Source organism: Watersipora subatra, chromosome 1 (assembly GCF_963576615.1).
Source record: "Watersipora subatra chromosome 1, tzWatSuba1.1, whole genome shotgun sequence".
Classification (NCBI taxonomy): Eukaryota; Metazoa; Bryozoa; class Gymnolaemata; order Cheilostomatida; family Watersiporidae; genus Watersipora; species Watersipora subatra.
The window spans coordinates 64,333,525-64,353,972 of record NC_088708.1 but is presented as its reverse complement, the minus strand read 5'-3'; the positions used below and the strand labels follow the sequence as shown (position 1 = coordinate 64,353,972).

Here is a 20,448-nt window from a genome sequence, read left to right as displayed (position 1 = left end):
GTTTGGTCATGGAAAAATTCAACAATATGTTGAACTTCAGTAATAATAACGGTAAAAACATAGAAGCATGTGTATAAAACAGGTTAATATTGCAGCAGAAATTCGTTGTGTTCTAAGTTTTGATAGACTATACTGTTACTTCGTGATACTAAAAAAACTGCACCGCAGTGAAGCGTAGGCCGGTACTTTTACCAAACTTGAAAAGTTTTCTGCTTTTACTATTTTTTGCAAAGGTTTTTGCAATAACAGGAGGTTGATGGTCTCATTGAATTTGTAATGGGAATTACTACTGTACCTTGAATAGTACAATTTTAAAATTTGAAGATGACAAAAAAAGAATAACAAACACCTAAAAGTAATGTTGATTAAACATGAAAATAAAAATTTATATTTAGCATATGCGATGTTAATGATGGTAGATATGGTAAGAGCACTGGCAATTATAATCATAGCTTAGCTTAGTGGCTGTATTATGCACATGTTTGTGCAGTTGAGATTTAAATGCCGCGAATTGATATCCATTGCAAATCAGTTGTCCGTACCCAGTTTAATCTCAAAAATTAGACACACTGATGGCAGCAATCAAAATACCAACCATTGAACATCTTTGATATGTATCATATACATGTATATATAATATATATCAATGTTATATACATATACAACTATTTTATATATTATATACATGTATAATATATGCAACTATGTATACGTTGTATAATTTTGTTGTAGAAAAAGGAAGCTCTTATAGTGAAGCAATTTGAGTTTCAGCTTTCTGGTGGTCTGAGTTCTCCAGCTGAAATGAGCTTTTTTACAGAGTTGGTCAGAAAAGTAAGAGTTCTCCATGCTGATGATGATTACCCATTACTTGTTCACTGCAGGTACACAAATACCTTAAGTTTTCAAATATGTCTTTTTGCGTAGTATGTACTTTTTCAAATTTCTTGTTATGATGTAAATACACTTAGCATGTAGTATAAACACTAATTGGAATGTAGAGATTAGCGAACCCAACATATATAAGTAGAAAGCTGTTATCTTTTTGTCTTGATTTAGCAATTGCAACTTCTTAAGAAAGGGGTCTAACTCTTTCTACTGATAGCGTCAACAGCCATCAAAGTTTTATACCAGAGTTTAACCAGTGTACTTTGGCCTCCTTGTTATGACTGGTAATACTCATACACCATTTACAAGTTTTTTTTATACAATTTCACACAAGCTCGAGTGTCTAAAAGTAAATCTGGTTCTTGGGAAGAAGTTCAGTATTCCAAATATACTTATCTTTCATTAAAATTTGCAAGGGACTTACCAAACAAACACTTGTAAAAACTGCTTTTATAAAAGCCAGCAAAAATATCATGTTTTTATCTGTTGAAAATTAGGGATGAATGTTGTGATGAATGACTCTCTATAGTTGGAGCAGAGCTTCCAAATGTCGCCATTTCTTATACTCTGATAGTAAAAGATCTCTATACCTTGTTGACCATCATGATAAAATAAAGGTTTTGCAAAGTTCTACTATCTGCCACTTTACTCTTTTTCTCAAGATCAAGCATGCAAAATAACTAAAACATTAGGTAAACGGCGGGGGGGGGGGGGTAAGAATTTCTATGCTGAGCTCTATTAAGAGGAAGGAAGTTATTTTGGTGGAATGTTGTTTATTGAGAGATCTGCTTTCAATTTGCAGAATGTGCAGGTGGTTGTGGAGTAGCGACTTATAAATTATAAATCTTTTCTTGACTGAATTGTCACACTTTTGAAGCTGCTCGCCTCTTTTATCATCATTTCAGAAGAGCTGGGTTTTTTGTTCTGGCATCATATACTTCACCATGCTTACCACTTTGGATTGTTGTAAGGCATTTTAAAATTTAGATATTAGTGTAAATCAGCGCAATCATGGCCTTAAAATCAGTCACAACATAAAGCCCTTCCTCTTTTTTAAACATTCTTCTACAATATGATTAAAAATAGTTCAAAGGTTTACGTTACATTTACAGGTTAGAGTGCTTCATTTCATCATTTGCACGCTTATGTGTTGATTTAGGCATAAAATATGTTTTTGTATAAGTAACCACATAAAAATAATGACTGTTATTAATTTTCTCTATTAGTCATGGCTATTCTCATATAGATATTTTAGATGTTTGAACAAAACTTAGCAAACCAAAGCAAATACTTGCTGCAAGCTTTATACTAGTTTTCGTTTGCAGCAATATATCAACATGCCATTTTGAGCTCGCCAATTATCAACATTGGTGTGCCAAATTCTGCACAACACTTGCAGTACCAAATTACAGTTGTGTGTGCTGATAATTGATCGGAAGTAACTCTTTTTTTACGTTAAAAATTATATAGATCTAAGTATGAGAATAAGCTCTATATTAATACATACATGTATACTAAAGGGTTCAATTTTATTAATATAAGTCATGCCGGTTTCCTACAAGGGAAAAATAATATTCGTGCACATGAAGCCTTTTCTTTCTCTGAGTAGTGTCAATTTTTGAAATTGTCAAATTTCTGTGAACCAGAACATGTATATGCCATTTTTCTATAACTGGTAATCTAAAAGTACAGCTGAGCTTGGTTTGTATAGAGTATGTACCATCTTTTCTCACAAAAATTAAAAATAGTTTTGATGCTGCGAATATATAAAAAGTTGATTTGCATTCAACTATTTTTAATTCAATATTTGGCAGTCAAGAAGCAAAGACAGGTCTGTACATTGGACTAAGCATTCTTTTGGAGGAAGCCAGTTCACGGGAATGTGTGAATGTTGCAAAATGTGTTGAGAAGATTAGAAAGAAGAGGCCTCAACTCATCAGAACAGAGGTAGGTACTATATGTAACCGTAAAATGATATTTCAAAATAGCTATGTAATATAAATTATAATATAGTGATGTTGCAAAAAAGTGTAAATGATTCTACAATGATCAGTGGTAGAGGTTTACACCTGCAGATAATTCTGATTTAAATATTGTGTTGAGACTCATGTATTTAACTTGCCGTGCTTCTAGTTAAAAAAAGATGCAAAAGAAACACTGAGAAAAGGCTAAAACGATCTTAGACTTTTTACGGTCACAGAGCAGATGTGTTGCTGCATAGATTTTGGTTAAAATCTTGAAATACTTATCAACAGTGAGTGAATTTAACAAGTCCATGCAAAAGAAAAAAAATGCAATAGTTGTATTGCTTAACAGCGTTTGTTTCTTTAAAACATATATAATGAGTATTTAAAACAAAAAATAAAAGAGTGAAGTAGCTCAGGCAGCAAAGGTACATGTAGGTTTTTGGATACAGCTGTGGATAGCAAAAAAAAATTAAGATGATAGAAAAAAGTTAATAATATAAATAATGCATGTAAAACAATCAAAGAAAATTCTTGTATATATAATTGATTACACAACCATAAGCAACATTGATTTTATTTGCCCATCTAAAAGGTATGCACTATCTTTTGTTTCTAAAAATGGGCAAACCAACTAAAACAGGAACTTGCTGAGGCAACTGGAATATGACACTTCAAAACAAATTTATGAATCATAATGAGCTATTGTTAATATCTAAAAGAAGGTTATATGTATATACGGTACATTTTAACTATTAAATAAGGAGATAGCAATCATTTAGATGAAGGTTTAACTTATATAAATTAAAAATTAATTTACATGCAACCTTATAAAATGCATGTGTTGTAATATTACTTCTTGTCTGATACTAACTTTAAGATAAACTTGTAGTAATACAAGCACTAGCATCTGTTTAAGCTTATTGCATAGGTTTTTCACGGTCTAATGCTATATGACATATCTAATTTGTTCTAGAGAGAGTATGGCATTCTTTATGAGGCTTTAGATGAGGCTCTCAAAATTGAAGCATACCTCTGCAAAAAGGAATCTTTGAAAAAGAAGTTGGAGACAAAAATGGACATTATTGCTGAAGAGTATCAGGTAAACCATATATATCTATCAAAGTTTGTGTGCCTGTCTGTGTCTATGTATGTCCAGCTACAGCTATTAAAATCTTGAAATTAAAATTATGCATTCTGATGATATTGAACTCGCTGAGTTTGCAACCACAAGTTTTAAATATACATTCTCTACCACTGTGCTGTACAAGGCGTATTGATAAAAAGCATTACCATATACCCTATGGCCTATGCATATGCTAAATTACATGTTTTTTATCATTGCGCCCAGGCATAACGATGCATCTGCTAAAAATATTTTTTGCTTCTTTCTAGGAAACTGGTTGATTTTTCGTTTTTTCTTTGTTGGGGCGAACTTTTTATGTTGGAGGATATCAATATCAAACGATATCAACAATAATTTCTTTCAAAATAAAAATTTGGCGATTTGTGTACTGAATATATACGTTATTAAGATATCTACGTTGCTCGCCATGGCGAGTTCATCGTTATCTTTTATCGTTCATCGTTAAAAATAAACTCGCAAGCAAATAAATGTCAAACTTTTAGTTAAAGGTTTGTACTAAAATACATAATAAAACTTGCTTCAAGTATGTGCTTATTAAGGTAAATTTATTTAAGTTAGACTCAGCGTTTTTGTTTCACATGTGTCTCAAAGGTAAAAACTCTTTACATAGTATATTGTAATGTTATATTATCTTGCAGATCATAACCACCAATTGTACTAAATCATTGTAGGTACCTATAGTTACTAAGGTTAATATTTTGTTTTATTACTTTTTTAATGATGACGATTTATACCAGGAGGTGATTGCATTATATAATTACTATGGTTTCTTCACCACTCTAAGTATGTCTATAGCCTACATTATTTTTGCATGACAAAACAGAAAAGAACTCAAATCATGTAATTGTGTGCAAAATCATTTTTCATGGTAATCATAGCAAAAGAAACTATATTTAGTCTTTATATTGATATTTAACCTTTGGAAAGTTTGAATATTAAATACCATTATTAATATATATGCATGTACATGTAACTGGCAAGTAATAATTTCCTTGGCTGTAGAAGAATTTGAGCAAGTTGGGGCATTTTGATATGTTCAATTTTGTTACTATTTGCAGAATGAACAAGCTGTATTCAGCCATTTTGATGTTTTTTTCATGTATCAAAGCCTTGCACTTAAACTCCTGTGGTTATTTTTGCCAAGCATGCCGCAAAGTTTTTTTGAGACCATTTCTTTTTCACTGAATACCAACGTACTGTCTCTTAAACAGATATTTGTAAAACCATGTAACAAAGTTACAAAGCTAAAATAAAAATGATAAAACCAACCTTTAATGTGTCAAAGATAAGCTCTTTAATAAAAGTATTGTGTAGAGCCATAGCAATACAGATTGATATCATTTGAATGTCTTGTTTATTTAGTTATTTATTTCATGAGTTGGATACTAAAATAAAAGCAACTACAATATTTTCATTAGCGTTGAATATGGTGTCCTGACATATTTACATATGGTTACTTGAGCTCAGCTAATTGCTCCCAAAGAGGTGTGTTAGTAATGCCTCAAGTCTAAGGGTTTTTAGCATTGATTAGATCAATCATTGCAACGAAGGCAACAGCTTTGAAAAAATAGCAATTGTTCCTTTTGTTGCTACATTTTTATCTATCATTCGCTCTATGAATCCTTGAACAGCGCATGTCATGAACAACAGGTTGATAAAATACTTGTAGTTGACATGCTATGCAAACATCACTTTCTATATGCAATTTCATTTTGAATAATACAGCAGGCTATTTCTATGCTGCCCTGATCGAGCAAAATGCCTAACTTGATTGGTGTAAATTGTTCAGTACAAGCACAAACGTGTTTAGTTGAGCCCGGAAACAGTATTGGGCGTATTTAAAATATTTTTTTGCTTTATTGTGGTTAGATATTCAATAATCTGTACCAGAAAACTTTTTTTGTGAAAATTCAAAATCAAAGGAGTCATTTCACTGAGGGCGTTTTGATTGCCTAAATTGAAACTATGCTGGCACTAGGCAACCAAAGCGCCCTATCACACAGATGGGCCTTTTGATTGCTTAATTGGACTGGTTTCTTATTGTTAGTTTGCCACAAGGCAATTGGCTATGACTGGATTATTAGGGATTACAAGTTTCAATCCCGATTATTAATCCATTCAGCCTATGGATAAAAATTACAATTATTTTTACTAATCTTATCAACACAAAGATTAAAGCCTTGTAATAACCATCCTTCAGCTCAAAAGTTAAGAGATGATCAAAGTCTAAGTCTCATTTAAACCTGATGTTATGAAATTAAACGAGTAGGTAAAATAATGTTTTTAATATGATCAAACGCTTTTATTGAAAATAACTTAAAACAAAAGATTGACTGCAATAACTTCAGTACTTTAAGAAAGCAAAACTTCTCCATGTACATGTAATTGAAACAAAACTTTTCATCAAATTTTAGAATCAGTAATTAGGATCTAGACTTATGTCACTCAGAAATCGTCAGTCATAATAAATATATTAGGATAAAAAATATAGCATTACAATTTAAAACTTGAAAAAGCATTAGTTTGTAAAAGCTGCCTTAAAAACAACCAAACATATCTGCTTCAGTTTTTCTACTCATTCTTTCTATACTATGTGATTACATAACGCTGCTCATGATGCCCAACTTTATGCATGTTCTGGCCAATCAAAACGCCCTATCTGCAGAGAGGGCGTTTTGATTGCCACTTTATGTGTGGTAAATGTAGATAGGGCTTTCTGCACATAGTGAAAAGTGCTATTTATGGTGGTCTCAGAAGTATGAAATTTTTGGACCTATTAAATCTTAACTTAACTTACATATAAACACAAAAAAGTGAATTTTGAAAAAAATGTCAGATAGGGCATTTTGCTTGCTTAGAGCAGTATAGTGAGCCTAACAACACCTTTAAAAAACGATATATTACGACTAGCAAATACATGTATGTGACTTTGTTAATAGCTATGCAAGTAATAAACTCACGGCTTAATTATAGCCTGATACTCCTGTGAAAAAGTTCAGAAAGGTTTTCAAAACAAGAATTACAGACTTTGAACTGATGTAACACAGGATTTTAACTTGCTGTTAAATACTTTTCTGACACCATCAGTTGTCCTTTCATGACTTGAACCACCAATCTACTGATGACATGTTGGCACTTTGTACACTGAACTGCAACCATTTCTTTAATGATCTACAACTAATGGTTTTTCAAAATCAACAATTACTTTTTATATAAATACATGTATGTTACAGAGAATCAAAAAACGGCTGATGAAGGCAGAATCTAATGAAAGTGGTCTACAAACAAAAGGTATTACGGTTGAGTTTTCTGATTTTGTTTTTGTTTAAAAACCTCACTCATTAATATTGGTAAATGATATTGTTTTCATGTTTAGTGCAATAAAGCGTTCAAACTCTCTAAGAATCAAGGTTTTCTATTAAATAAAAATGACTGGCATAATTAATGCACAGCTAGTAGTCCCCAGCATTATTAACTCCTATATTATTAACTATTATATTAATAACTCTTATATTAATAACTCTTTTTGTTTATTAGATAAAAAGAAAGTTATTACTATGGCACACTGCTGTTTTATATTTAGCCCTAAAGCTGATCCATTACATTGTATAATTGTGATTAATGTTTACCTGCATGGTTTTAGACAGTTTGACGCATGGCTTGACAGGATCAGCAGGGTTCCACATTCTTGATGTAAGTAAATTGACCTTTATCTCACCATACTTATGTGAACTATAAATTCAGTATTGCAAATGACATATATTATAAATACGCTGTAATAATGTAATATTGTGTAAATTGTGTTAAAACCATGATATTCCCTAAACTACATATAGCTTCAAAATATTAACCGACCATTACAACCAGATAAATTGGCAGAGTGGGATGTATGTGTTGACAGACACAGGACATGCGTTACTAGACACAGACAATGGTGTAATGTGTGTCTAGTTTACATTTTAATAACATCACTAATAATTCTCTGGTAGCAGACAATTGGTTTCAGATATTGTTTTGCATATAAAAATACTAATTAAAACTGGAGTATGTTTCAAATGATGCACAATACGTTATGAAAAATGAGAAGAAAAGAGTTTTTAATTTTTGACCAGTTTAAAAAATATAAATAAATATAAAATCCATTAAATCTTATTGGCCATTATTTTAAAATTGGTTTTTAAAAAATTTTAAAAGTATAAATACTGTTATTTAAACTTTTTTATTGCATCTTCTTTTTGAACTCACTTCTGCAGAAAGAGACTAGTTGTTCTGCCTTTCTTTTCTACTAGCAAAAATGTAGTATATTTTTTTCATAAATGAGCATGAACAAGAAGTGTTCTGGTAAAAAAATACAGCATGCAAAACATTGCATTCTGTACTTGATGTATTAAAATTTTATCTCCTGTAGAACTTTCTATCTAAATTTAATTCTTATTTAAAGCTTTCCTTGGCCTCATTAAGCAAATATTTTGAACCGGGTTTTATCTTTTTTGTATTTTCAATAACAGTGATACGTTAATAAACTCATATTAAAAAAACTCTCAGCATTGGACATTGAGGCTGCTTATTGCTGGAAATTTATTCCAGAATGTTCAAGTTGAAAGCAAGTATAATGTAAATTAAATGACCTGGTTTTTATCTTTATGACCAATTAAAAGGTTAACATACATTAAGTTTAAAAACCATAAGATACTTTTACAAAAAATCTAAACACCTGTGTATTACTGTAGCACTTCAAGAGCTAGACTGGCGCAAAGCAGGTGCTGACAATTTCTCATCAAATAAAAAATTACTCTGCAATGACTGACTAATAATAAATAATGACTAATGAACATTTTCAAGTAGAATTCACTATTGCACAAATAATTAAAACAGTTCTAATAAAAAAGATCATAGCTAGTGTGCAACAGTGACCAATAGGATCACTTCAAAAATAATTATAAGGATACAATTATTTTTGGATAATATGATCATTGTAGGGTTACGCGAGGGCAAGTCAGTTTATAATTGGATCAGCACTAACGGAGCATCAGATGGAGGCATTTTGGAAAATGGTCTGCTCTAAAAACATCAAAGTAATTGTTATGTTGGAATTTCAGGTAGTTAATACAACTTTCAACCAGCCTTTGTTGCATTTTTCCTTTTGTGCTAATTGATCATGCTTTTCAACCGAGTCCTATAAGCATAGCTATGGCTCAAACCTGTCTAATAACATAAATGCAAAAATATTATACCTTTTTTGAGTTTTTTTTAATTCTCTGTATTATATTATAGTGAGTACATATCAAGGAAGCTTTAAACTGTTTGAGTGCCTTTTGCAGAAGTGAAGTTATAAGCTGCTAAAAGAATGACATGCATACAAACAGTTTTTTTCTGACTTGTCCAAAATTACATCAGGAATAAATTAAAACTTCAACATGGCAATGTATGACTGACCTGACTTTATAATTATTTATTTATTTTTGTTTAATTTTACAAAAAATTCAATTTCCCTGATTACTAAAACCCGAAGCCAAAAATATGCTTTTATCAGCATAACAAAACATCAGTTTCATGACTTTATCATTGGTAATAGCTGGTATAAACTACTGTGTTTATCCAATTTTTAACAAGTACAATGAGTTAGGTAAGAAGTATAACAATTTAGGTACAAATTTTGATAAGGTTGTATAAACTGAAAAATAAATGAGTAAAACATGAACTGAATAAAACTAAAGATAAAATGATGTAAAAGGGAGGGTAGGAGGACGTCAGGGAGGAAAAGATGGAATGATTAGGGTAAATGAAGCAAAATCTACATAATGGGAAAGGTAGAAAGACTACGAGATTAATGAATGAATAATCCTAATTAACTAAACATATTGTATATGTATCTTGCATAAAAGATGGCTTACTATTATATTTTGTATTTTTAATGATTGTATGTTGCATCAAAATTATTCTTGTTGATTGTTTCACATAATACCATTGGCATGCCTGTGTAAATATGCCATCCGCACATTGTATGTTAATATTTCCATGTCCTGTGATAGGTTTTTGCACAATCAACTATTATATTTGTATAAATGATGAGTGTAATAGTAACTTTCTTATTTCAACAGCAACTACAATAGTTTTTCCAATTTGTTTAGCAAGCTACGTACTGTTTAGTGATCCACAGTATTTTCTTTATATCCAGCGTGCCACAGCTTATTCACTATTGAACTGGAAAACACTTGATATCTTCATTCAGTCATGCCCTTACCACGTGAAACACTCTCTGACCTAAAGTGCCTTTACACAATCAGTTAAAATAAAATAAAATGTTTACCACCACTATTGTAAATAATTCCCATATAAGTTTTGTGGCTAGAGTTTTTTATTAGCTTATTTGATATGAATTGATTATTGAAATATTGAGTAAGTTTTGGTTCATTCAAGTTGAGTTCTTTTCTTAAAAGTTTTCGTTTCTCTTTCACAAATATTCTTGATTTCAGCGTTGTTTTTTAACACTTGATTAGTAATAAAAGCAGTAGGCTACACAATTGAGTTCTTTCTTGTTTTGAAGGCCACCAAGGCATTGAACCAATAAATATGGCCAATAAAATTCAGTTGAACAACCGTTTCTTAGCATACACATTACAACTAATTTTATTATTTCTCTTTATCTAGACTTGAAGTTCTATCATATATCTATCAGCATTTAATTGACTTAATTTTATGTATTCTTTTTGTCACTAAAATTGAAGCATAATGCATTTGTGAACCTGCTATAAAATTATTATATCACATCGGAGTTGTAAAGGGTTCAGCGGAAAAGTCATCTAAGATTTGTTATTTACATGTGTCCCTGCGCAGGCAGTAAATTTTTGTTACCATGTAATCTATATAAATATAAAATGCATAATAACAAAAATAATTTTAAAAACGTGAGTAATAAATGAATGCATGATTTCGAATGAAGTTTTTAAGAAAAAGATATATCAAGAGGGCTGAAATGATAGTGTAAATATTTGCAATGATAGTTGATCTGGCGTTTCACTTACTCTGTAAGTCTCACTAGCAATAACCACTCAGGTACATCAGTACATCTACCTTAAAACATTAGTTAGCAAATATCTGAATGATTAGAAAAGCTTACCTTGCTGGCCTTGAAAATGTGTCCTGCTTTTTCTTTGTACCTGCAGGTTTGTGCTTGCATATTAAAGGAAACTTTTAAATTAGGTTTTATTTCTTCCTGTTTGGCATAACAAACAGCTGCCGATGGTGAGCTTAAGAACTCTTTTGCTATAGTGCTACTATTTAGAATTGTGCTGTTGTTTCTCCCAATGTATTTTGCAGACTTTACTACAACAGTTTCCCTGACAGGTGGATTTTGGTTACTTGTGCTTCCCTTTCACTTTTTTTGTACCATTAAGTTTCTCAAACACCAATTACTCTTATTTTCCAAACGTTGTGTTTAAAAACTTGGTTGTTGCTTTACTCTATTAAGAAATAGAGCCAGTTATTGCACGAAGACTGTCAATATATGCTACTACACATTTTCTGGTTGCATATTAGAAGGGCACTTTTGATTATTTGCAGTAGCCATTTTAAACACTGAGTGTAATTGCACTATGACATAATTGCCTGAATGCTGCGCTTCTTGCAAAAGGTTTTTCCATGTATACAGCACAATAGCAATAAGAGAAACTCAAAAGGCACATGTGATTGCACTAGTATGACAGACCATGCCAATAGTGGTGCGAAAATGAACGCATTTTTTCCTCTTACACTAAAGTCAAGCAAAACTAGCTGCTAGAGCTATGACTTGAGATGTAGTCAGTATTCGAGGGTTTACTATTTTTCTTAGTCCTTTCTTTTTTTCTGGGAATAAAAAGTATTGTAAATGCAGTCAGTCTGTGACCATAGCACACAATTAGGACCATCCCAAAATATTTCTACTCTTTTCGCTCTGGATAAATATTTTGACATACCACTATATGTTCCTAGTTAATATTGATTGTGTATAGCTGTGACTATTTGACTTACTAAGTATTGTATAGATAAAATAGTTGTGATCTAAAATTGTCTCTCTTTTTTCGACTTTGCTTTTTACTTGATATTATTGAACTATTGCAAATTTTAGACGGCTGGATGTATTCCTGATTCTGATAAGACATCCATAACATTGGATGATATTGTCATTGAAAGGACAACTTCAGAGAGTAATGAGCTGATACAATTGGTTGAGTTAATAGTGAATGTAAGTCTATATATTGTTGTTGAAGGTGTATTTTAAGGCACCTAATTAGTTGTTCTAGAGACTTCCATAACTCAAATAGCTTAAGCAATGATATGTTAATATAATATTAGTACACTGGCAGTACTGTGCACAATGAGAGATCATCATGAGTAATATATAACAATTATTCAGCAATGCAGCCAGCTAGTGGAGAGGTGCAATTGGTAGTAGTACTGGCTGTATAGTAAAATATCTGATTTGGCTTTTGTGTGATGTATTTTTTGTTAAATCTAAAAGTGGTATTGAGCAGACAGAAGTGACACTTATTATAGTCAAGATTATTAAATTATTATTATTATACTTTTCTTTGTTCATTAAAAATATCAACACTTATGTGATCCTCAAGATAAGGCATGTAACCTTGTCCAATCTTTATTAATGTATGCTTTAACTTTCTGACAATAAACAACCCAGTATCGTAAACCAGTTTAGGTAGAGTTGAAGCAACCTGCCTTATGCAACAACAAAGCAATGTCTTTTGATTAGACAGCCATTGATTATCCTTTAAACAATGACATAAAACTATTTAATAGCAGTACAAAAAACATTTCTTGAGATAGCTTGTGCTCATCAGTTAAACATCTGTACCACATTTAGGACAAGCGGGTCTGTTTAAAATCTTTAGCCGATGATTGTGTTGACAGTTCTGTGTGCTTAAAGTTGACTCAATTAAAATGATGTAAAACTATTAAGCTGCAAACAGCAATACCTACTGCATAAGATAAAACTTAAAAATTGGATGCATGCTAACATGTCAGCTGAACGCACTATTCTGCCATAATATAATGTGACCATTTGAATTTACTCTTATTACAGGGCAGATCTGTGAACCTGATGATTGTAAACAATTGGGCTGATGGGGAATTAGACGGCCAGCCAGACTACAACTCACTACTCTACTACCTGAGGGTTGTAGAGAGTCAGATTCAAGGTGACACAAAAGGCACGATATGTGTCATTGAATCGTAAGTAGCATCAGTTAGGCAAATAAGAGATTTAGATTACTAGTGTGTCACTCTCAGTTCTGCTGTGTATCGCTCGTTTGTTAGTAATATAATTACTTTTCTAAGAATCCTTATATATATATATATATATATATATATATATATATATATATATATATATATATATATATATATATATATATATATATATATATATATTTGAAGTTTATTAAAAACTACAGGTTAAAATCATTACTACTATTAGTTTCATGCAATCGTGTTGCAATCTTCAGGTAGAATGACTAAAATTTATAATGTACAAGCTATAAAATTACTTAATAAAGCTGAGGGCTTAATACTATAGTGTGATATATATATTATAGTATACAGCAAATTATGTAGCCAAATTATGTTATTGAGCTAATTAGATGTTTTCTGGCATGCCGGCATGTGGATATTAGCTCACTTCTAGTGTTAAGGCTGGCTAACTTCGGTTCGAATATGATGAAGTACTTTTCCCATAGACATAACTGGCAAGATTTTGTTGATGTGTTGTAAGACCGCGCTCTTTTGATGATCTTCCAGGTTATATTATAGCGAATGTTCTTGTCTTTTAAGTCCCATATGTATTTACTCAATTCTGTTTGTAGCCTTTTAGTAGGATATTTAAAGGATGTATTGTGGTTGGCTAGTCTTGTTTTAAAAGTTGTTTCGGTGAGGCCTACATACGTTTGTTTTTCTTGCCCATCGCGTTCTTAGACGTAACTTTAAATCTTAACGATATATTGATATACTATGATATACCTGATATACTATGCATTTTGAAAGGCATTCTCCATTTAGAGGGCAATTTTCCCGATTTTTGCAATTGCATTTTCTGTCGGTGTTGGTTGGTTGTGATAGTGCTTGTTTATTGTGCCCGCTAATTATGTGGTTGATATTAGAAGCACAGCTATAACTTAGTTTTACGGAGTTTTTGTTGAAGATTTTGTGTAATTTGTGTTCTGGTGGAAATTCACTCTCCAGGATCTGGAAAAATTGTTTACCGATCTTGGTGTTAACAGCTTTGTTGTATGGAGGGTTGTACCATATTGTTTGGCGTTTCCTGTTTCTGTGTTGACTGGCTTCTTTGTTTTGGTTGTTGCTCTGGTATTTCAAAGAAAAGTTGTATTTACTGTTAGAAAGTGCATTTTGAAATGGGGCTTTTGTTTCCTCGAAGAGTTGCTTGCTTGACGAAATGTTGGTGAGTCTATTGTTGATGGATTCAGGTATGTTTCTTATGATTGATGGTGGATGATTTGAGTCTTTGTGTACATATGTGGTTGTGTTGTTAGGTTTACTATACGGTTTGAAGCTGTTGTTGTTAAGATTTAAAGTTACGTCTAAGAACGCGATGGGCAAGAGAACCAAACGTATGTAGGCCTCACCGAGACAACTTTTAAAACAAGACTAGCCAACCACAATACATCCTTTAAATATCCTACTAAAAGGCTACAAACAGTATTGAGTAAATACATATGGGACTTAAAAGACAAGAACATTCGCTATAATATAACCTGGAAGATCATCAAAAGAGCACGGTCTTACAACACATCAACAAAATCTTGCCAGTTATGTCTATGGGAAAAGTACTTCATCATATTCGAACCGAAGTTAGCCAGCCTTAACACTAGAAGTGAGCTAATATCCACATGCCGGCATGCCAGAAAACATCTAATTAGCTCAATAACATAATTTGACTACATAATTTGCTGTATACTATAATATATATATCACACTATAGTATTAAGCCCTCAGCTTTATTAAGTAATTTTATAGCTTGTACATTATACAATTTAGTCATTCTACCTGAAGATTGCAACACGATTGCATGAAACTAATAGTAGTAATGATTTTAACCTGTAGTTTTAAATAAACTTCATACACAGCTCTAATTGACTCAATTATTGAGCACTTTACTTTACAGTGTAAACCACATATACTATATATATATATATATATATATATATATATATATATATATATATATATATATATATATATATATAAATTTGTTTCCTCACCCCGGATACCCCGTATGGGTGGTAAATTCTGCTCTAACTCAGGTCTCCTACCAGAGACCTAGTAGTTTGAGCACTCGCCTCAAGATCTTAGCAGTTCCCAATAGCGCACTTTTCTGCAACTCACCTGAGTTGATTGTTGTTGGTATTTGGGCCAGCCACATTTTATGCGCCGATGTTATTGCGCCCAGCGCCCCAATGACTACTGGGATTACAGTTGTTCTTACATTCTAGCATTTTTCAATCTCTTCTCCAAGAGGGAGATATTTCTCTACCTTTTCTTTTTCTTTGCTGGCTATATTGTAGTCATTGGGTACTGCTATATCTATTATAGTAGCCCTCTTGTTCTCCTTGTCTACCACCACTATATCTGGTTGGTTTGCTAGGACATATACATATGTATATATATATATATATATATATATATATATATATATATATATATATATATATATATATATATATATAAATCAAGACAGTGTTTTAAACACCTATTTACTAACAGACAAAACAATACTTGTTACTTTTGATTTTTAAGACACTGTTTTGTTTCAAACAAAACTAGGAAAAAGCAGGAATAGTCTTTTAAAACATATTATCACAAATTTAATTTGAAATATAATATTTTCTTGTACAATTGATAAAAAATTTTTTGATAATTTTGAGGTGGTTACATCAATTTAGTTATTCAAGTCCAACTTGCGTGTACCAATTTTTAACTACAAATTACAAAATGAATACACATATTTAAAATAAAAACATGTAAATTTTAATTAAAATAAAAAATACAATAATAGCCACATTCATAAAAGCTTTAATGTTTGTTTTAAACTTCAGCAGATTTAACAGTCCAGACACATCGGCTTTAAACTTAATTTAAACTCTCAGAAATTGTTTTAAGGCTTTCGATGAACTGTAAATTTTTAAAATTTTTAAATTTAATTTAAAAGAGAAATAAACAAAAAAAGAAAGTTAAACATAAACCTTGGAATATACAGTTTCTATTTGAATAACCAAAATTCAGAAAGTAATTTACTATGAAAGTTTTTAGGCAAATTTGAACTGTTCTCGTGACAATTATGAAAAGTGTAAAGAGAGTGTAAAAGATACATGGAAATTTTGAGGCAAATTTCCGACACAAGAATTTTCAGGTTTAAATTTGGGTCCCACAACTACGTATAAATGTAAGAAACACAAAAATTACAATTTTTTTAAAGATTTATGAATGTTTTAACAACCATTTTATCATTATTAAAGTAGATCTTGCATCGAATCTTGCTAAATACAATGTGACTTTTGAATCCTTTCTACATCCAGTACCAATATTTAGCCTTACATTTTAATTTGAGCAGATCTTAGATGATGATGTAATAAAAATGATAAATCAGTTGAACATGAAAAAAGCAATAGAATGTGATGTTTTTTAAGACTGTGGAAAGAAAATTATTTTTCTCTACTTATTATTATTACACACTATCAATTTAATTGTGAAACATCCAAATCCCAGACTGCTTGAAGTTAGCGAAATATACTTCTCATTACAAACAAGGGTAGCAACACACACCACAAGATTCACAGATCTAGTTTTATGCTACCTGTTTTATTAAAAGCTTTAATGAAAATTTTAGTAAAACAAATGCATACGCATACATAAATATATCTACATAAATACATTTACACTTATATACATAAATGAATATGTACATAAATATACATGTAAATGTACACATATATAGATATAAACATAAAATCAAGTTTGAGTAAAACTTACCAAAAGCATTTTATTCACCTGAAGAGTGCACCTACTATGTACGAAACTATTTAGTAGTGAAACGCTCGAACCATTTTGGTAACTTTTAATCGAATTTAATTCTAGTCAGCTCTAGTTTTACTAATGAGTACTTTCTCAGGCAATGTGATAATCCTTCATTGATATAAACCTAAATATATATATACAAGTAAATTTATATACCTTTATCTATACATATATATGTATATCTATACATATATATGCACATATATAATTATATATACTATAACTATACTTAACTGTGCAATTCCATAACTGCGTATGTTCTATCAAACAGTCCCTTTTGCTTTGTGTTTGTATCTTGGTTATTTTCTATGCTTCAGCAGTAAATTACATCCAATAAAACGTTGAACGAGTAAACACCCCCACGCAATCGTCAATTTTCAAACCATTGAAAAAGCTGAAAATAATAGGTTTTTTATCAGTGTTGCAATTTGAAAAAACACTAACACACCAAAAGAGAAACTGCAAAAATATATTTTTCCAATTTAGCTTTTTTATTTAGAAACTGGGTCTCAGCACGATAAATAAATTTAGTCTAGCAATTGCACAAAATTTTTATATTCTAAAATTTCAGAGAAAGATTGGGAACAGCAAGATTTTTTGTGGCAGCCTACAATGCTATTGAGAAAGTTAGAGCTGAACTGTTGGTCAATGTGTATGGTGCCGTCCTGGCTGTGCAAAGTAAGGACTCCATCTCTCATTTTTCTCTGGTAAGTAACAAGCTATCTTAGAACTTAGCAAACAAGTTCCTTTGACTGGCACGCAGCATATTTACTTAAAACAATAGCAAACTAACTTCTCTGAGCAAACATCGAATGCCAACAACTTATTTTAAATCATCATTTTGCATTGTAAAGCTGGCACAAATCTTAATACTCTTTAAGCTGCATTATATATAAAAAATTCTGTCCAGGTTTCATAAAGTATTGAATGTTTGTATGGGACAGTCTTACACTGTCACTGATAGTTTTGTTATATTGTACTACATTGTTTGCTGATGGGCTTTGATAAAACAAAATGAACCAGCTTGTTGGCATTTATGCCAACAAGCTGGTTTAATAATTTTTTTCTTTATAAAGTTGCATTCAATATACGCTGTAAAAACAATTTAGGTTCATCACTATATTATACTATATTATCAATGTAAATTTGTAGTTTATTTTCTTTTTACAGGAGGACTACCTGTATCTCTACAATCTGTTGCTCTTTTCCACAAGTGCCTGAATTTTAAAACTATATCATGCAGAATGACTTATTTTTCATTTATAAAACATTATGTTGTCCTGTTGTACGGGTTTCATGTGCTTGCCCCTTTAACATCACATTTTACGTGAGCAAAGTTAGTGGAAGCACATGCAAATTATTATTATCTTGCACCTGTGAAAAATTGTTATAACTTGAAGTTGTGCCAACACTTACTGAGTTATAAATACTTCATTTACATAATACACATATTTTCTTGCGTAATCCAATGTATTTGTTGATGTTTATATTCTCAATAGTTGAACGATTTTTTCTCTATATCTCTTACACATGAACATTCTTTATTAATATCTCATCTCTGTTATCCTGCTGTATGAGTTTTGCATGCTGGTTCAATAAACTCTTCATTTAAAATTTGAAATGCTTATAGAAACACACTTAAATTTTATCTAGTTGCATTTCTACCAACTGTGGAAACTTGGGATAGCCTTAAGTTAGGTTAAAACTCTTTGTTTACTAATATTGGCATAACATACTTGACATATTCAGGTGATCGAATAAAACTTTGGTGTTTTAGGTGATTAATCCCTTCTTTAAACAGTTTTTCACATATACAAATATTCTTCCAGCAACGAATTATAAATTATGTTGCACAATATTTATGTTTCACCAGTGATTATATACATTTGTACTCTTTAAAAAGTACCTTGTAATAAGGTAGACAGTCTCTAAATGTCAACATGGCAGTTAGTGATCTTGTGCAGCTTGCTTGAGCAGTGATCTGGCTAGTGAGAGTGCTTATGTACAGACATACCACAAAACCAGCCAGTAATTATGTAGTTATACTACTAGGCAGTCTGAGTGAAGACAACTCAGTTGATATATTTAGGCTATACAATTTTGAAAGCAATGATAAAGTAATTTGTATTTAGTACTGCAAATAATTTTGCACTATAAGACCTAAAGTAAATTTAGTTTGGGATTAACAAGCTTAAAGATAATCTGATCCTAAACTTAAGAGTTAGTACAAATAAGATTTATAAAGGTTAGAATTATAACCTTCTGATATTAACCTTCAAGCAAGCGGGAGGGCAAGCGAACCCATGAAAAGTTATGGCGCTATACAAGGGGCACATAATGCGTAATTTACAGAGACTGTAAGAAGGTAATACAGAGAAACCTATATAAGTTTTGTCTAAGCTACCATGCAAATTATATACAGCTTTATTATGTAAAAGATAAGTATCACACAAAAAACATAAAAATTGCTTCAAGTTTTATTAGTAATAACCACTAACTAGTCTGTAAGGTATATAGAAATATTTGCTGAGCACTAACACTCTGGCAGTCAAGTGTGCAGTGAAGGATTATCAGGTGTGCTGACAAAGCACTAGGAATAAGTAGGTGCACAACTATTCATGAATACTAAAAGTTGGTAGATGAATGCAGTTGTCAGTGTTTGGTTACTAACCTGATTAACACAAGTTTGAGTCCAGTACAGAAAATTATTAAGCCTAATTTTTAACCTTGAGTTTGGACAGACATAGAGAGAGACGATGCTTTTATTATAATAAACAGGGAAAGTGACACAAAAGCTGAATGTGTAATATTTAAAAAATTCTTTGAATGTACTTGAGTTTACCAAAACAGTTGATTTCTCATTGAATATTTATTTTACTTGTGCACTAAAGTTATTCTAAAGCGTCAAAATGTTACAAGTCACAACCTCTCCTTTCTACATGCTAACCAATTACTAACTGCTTGTCTTATTCTTTAGAATTTAGTTTTTGTTTGCTAGAATTATGATTCAGTGCATAGGTTTGTGTGTTATGATTTTTCTATAACACCTTGTGACTGTAGTTAGCCAATGAAGCACCAGCTCACACGGTAGCTTATTATTAAAAAAGCAGCTGAAGTTTTCAAATCTTGCATAAGCTAATTTGAGCTAAAGAATCCTGGGTAGGTTTAAGGTGTGTGAATAAAATAAGCGGAGTGAGATTACTTTTGTGTATGAATACCATTAGCTCACAGCGAGCCTTCATAGACTATTAAGGAGCAAGAAGGAAGTTAAACTGAGTAAATATTCATTGTTCATACATAGCTTATATCAACAAGATTATCAGCACAGCTTTAGTGAGCAACAGTTCAGTAAACATGGCAGCTAGAGAG

General features: G+C 31.4%; 1 protein-coding gene across 1 annotated transcript; it reads left to right on the top strand.

Annotated features, from left to right (window-relative positions):
* Positions 1 to 412: 412 nt before the first annotated feature.
* Positions 413 to 18,300, top strand: LOC137390269 (receptor-type tyrosine-protein phosphatase epsilon-like). Its single transcript, XM_068076607.1, has 11 exons — positions 413 to 424; positions 733 to 881; positions 2,700 to 2,832; positions 3,826 to 3,951; positions 7,230 to 7,287; positions 7,640 to 7,689; positions 8,976 to 9,095; positions 12,104 to 12,220; positions 13,076 to 13,224; positions 17,651 to 17,786; positions 18,250 to 18,300. Exons 1-11 carry the CDS (start codon positions 413 to 415, stop codon positions 18,298 to 18,300), a joined length of 1,101 nt encoding a protein of 366 aa, XP_067932708.1.
* The last annotated feature ends 2,148 nt before the right edge of the window (positions 18,301 to 20,448 follow it).

Excerpts from the sequence above, each read along its gene's own strand:
- LOC137390269 (XM_068076607.1), top strand. Across the intron at positions 3,952-7,229 it reads TTATTGCTGAAGAGTATCAG|AGAATCAAAAAACGGCTGAT; the intron begins GTAAACCATATA and ends TGTATGTTACAG. Across the intron at positions 9,096-12,103 it reads TTGTTATGTTGGAATTTCAG|ACGGCTGGATGTATTCCTGA; the intron begins GTAGTTAATACA and ends TGCAAATTTTAG.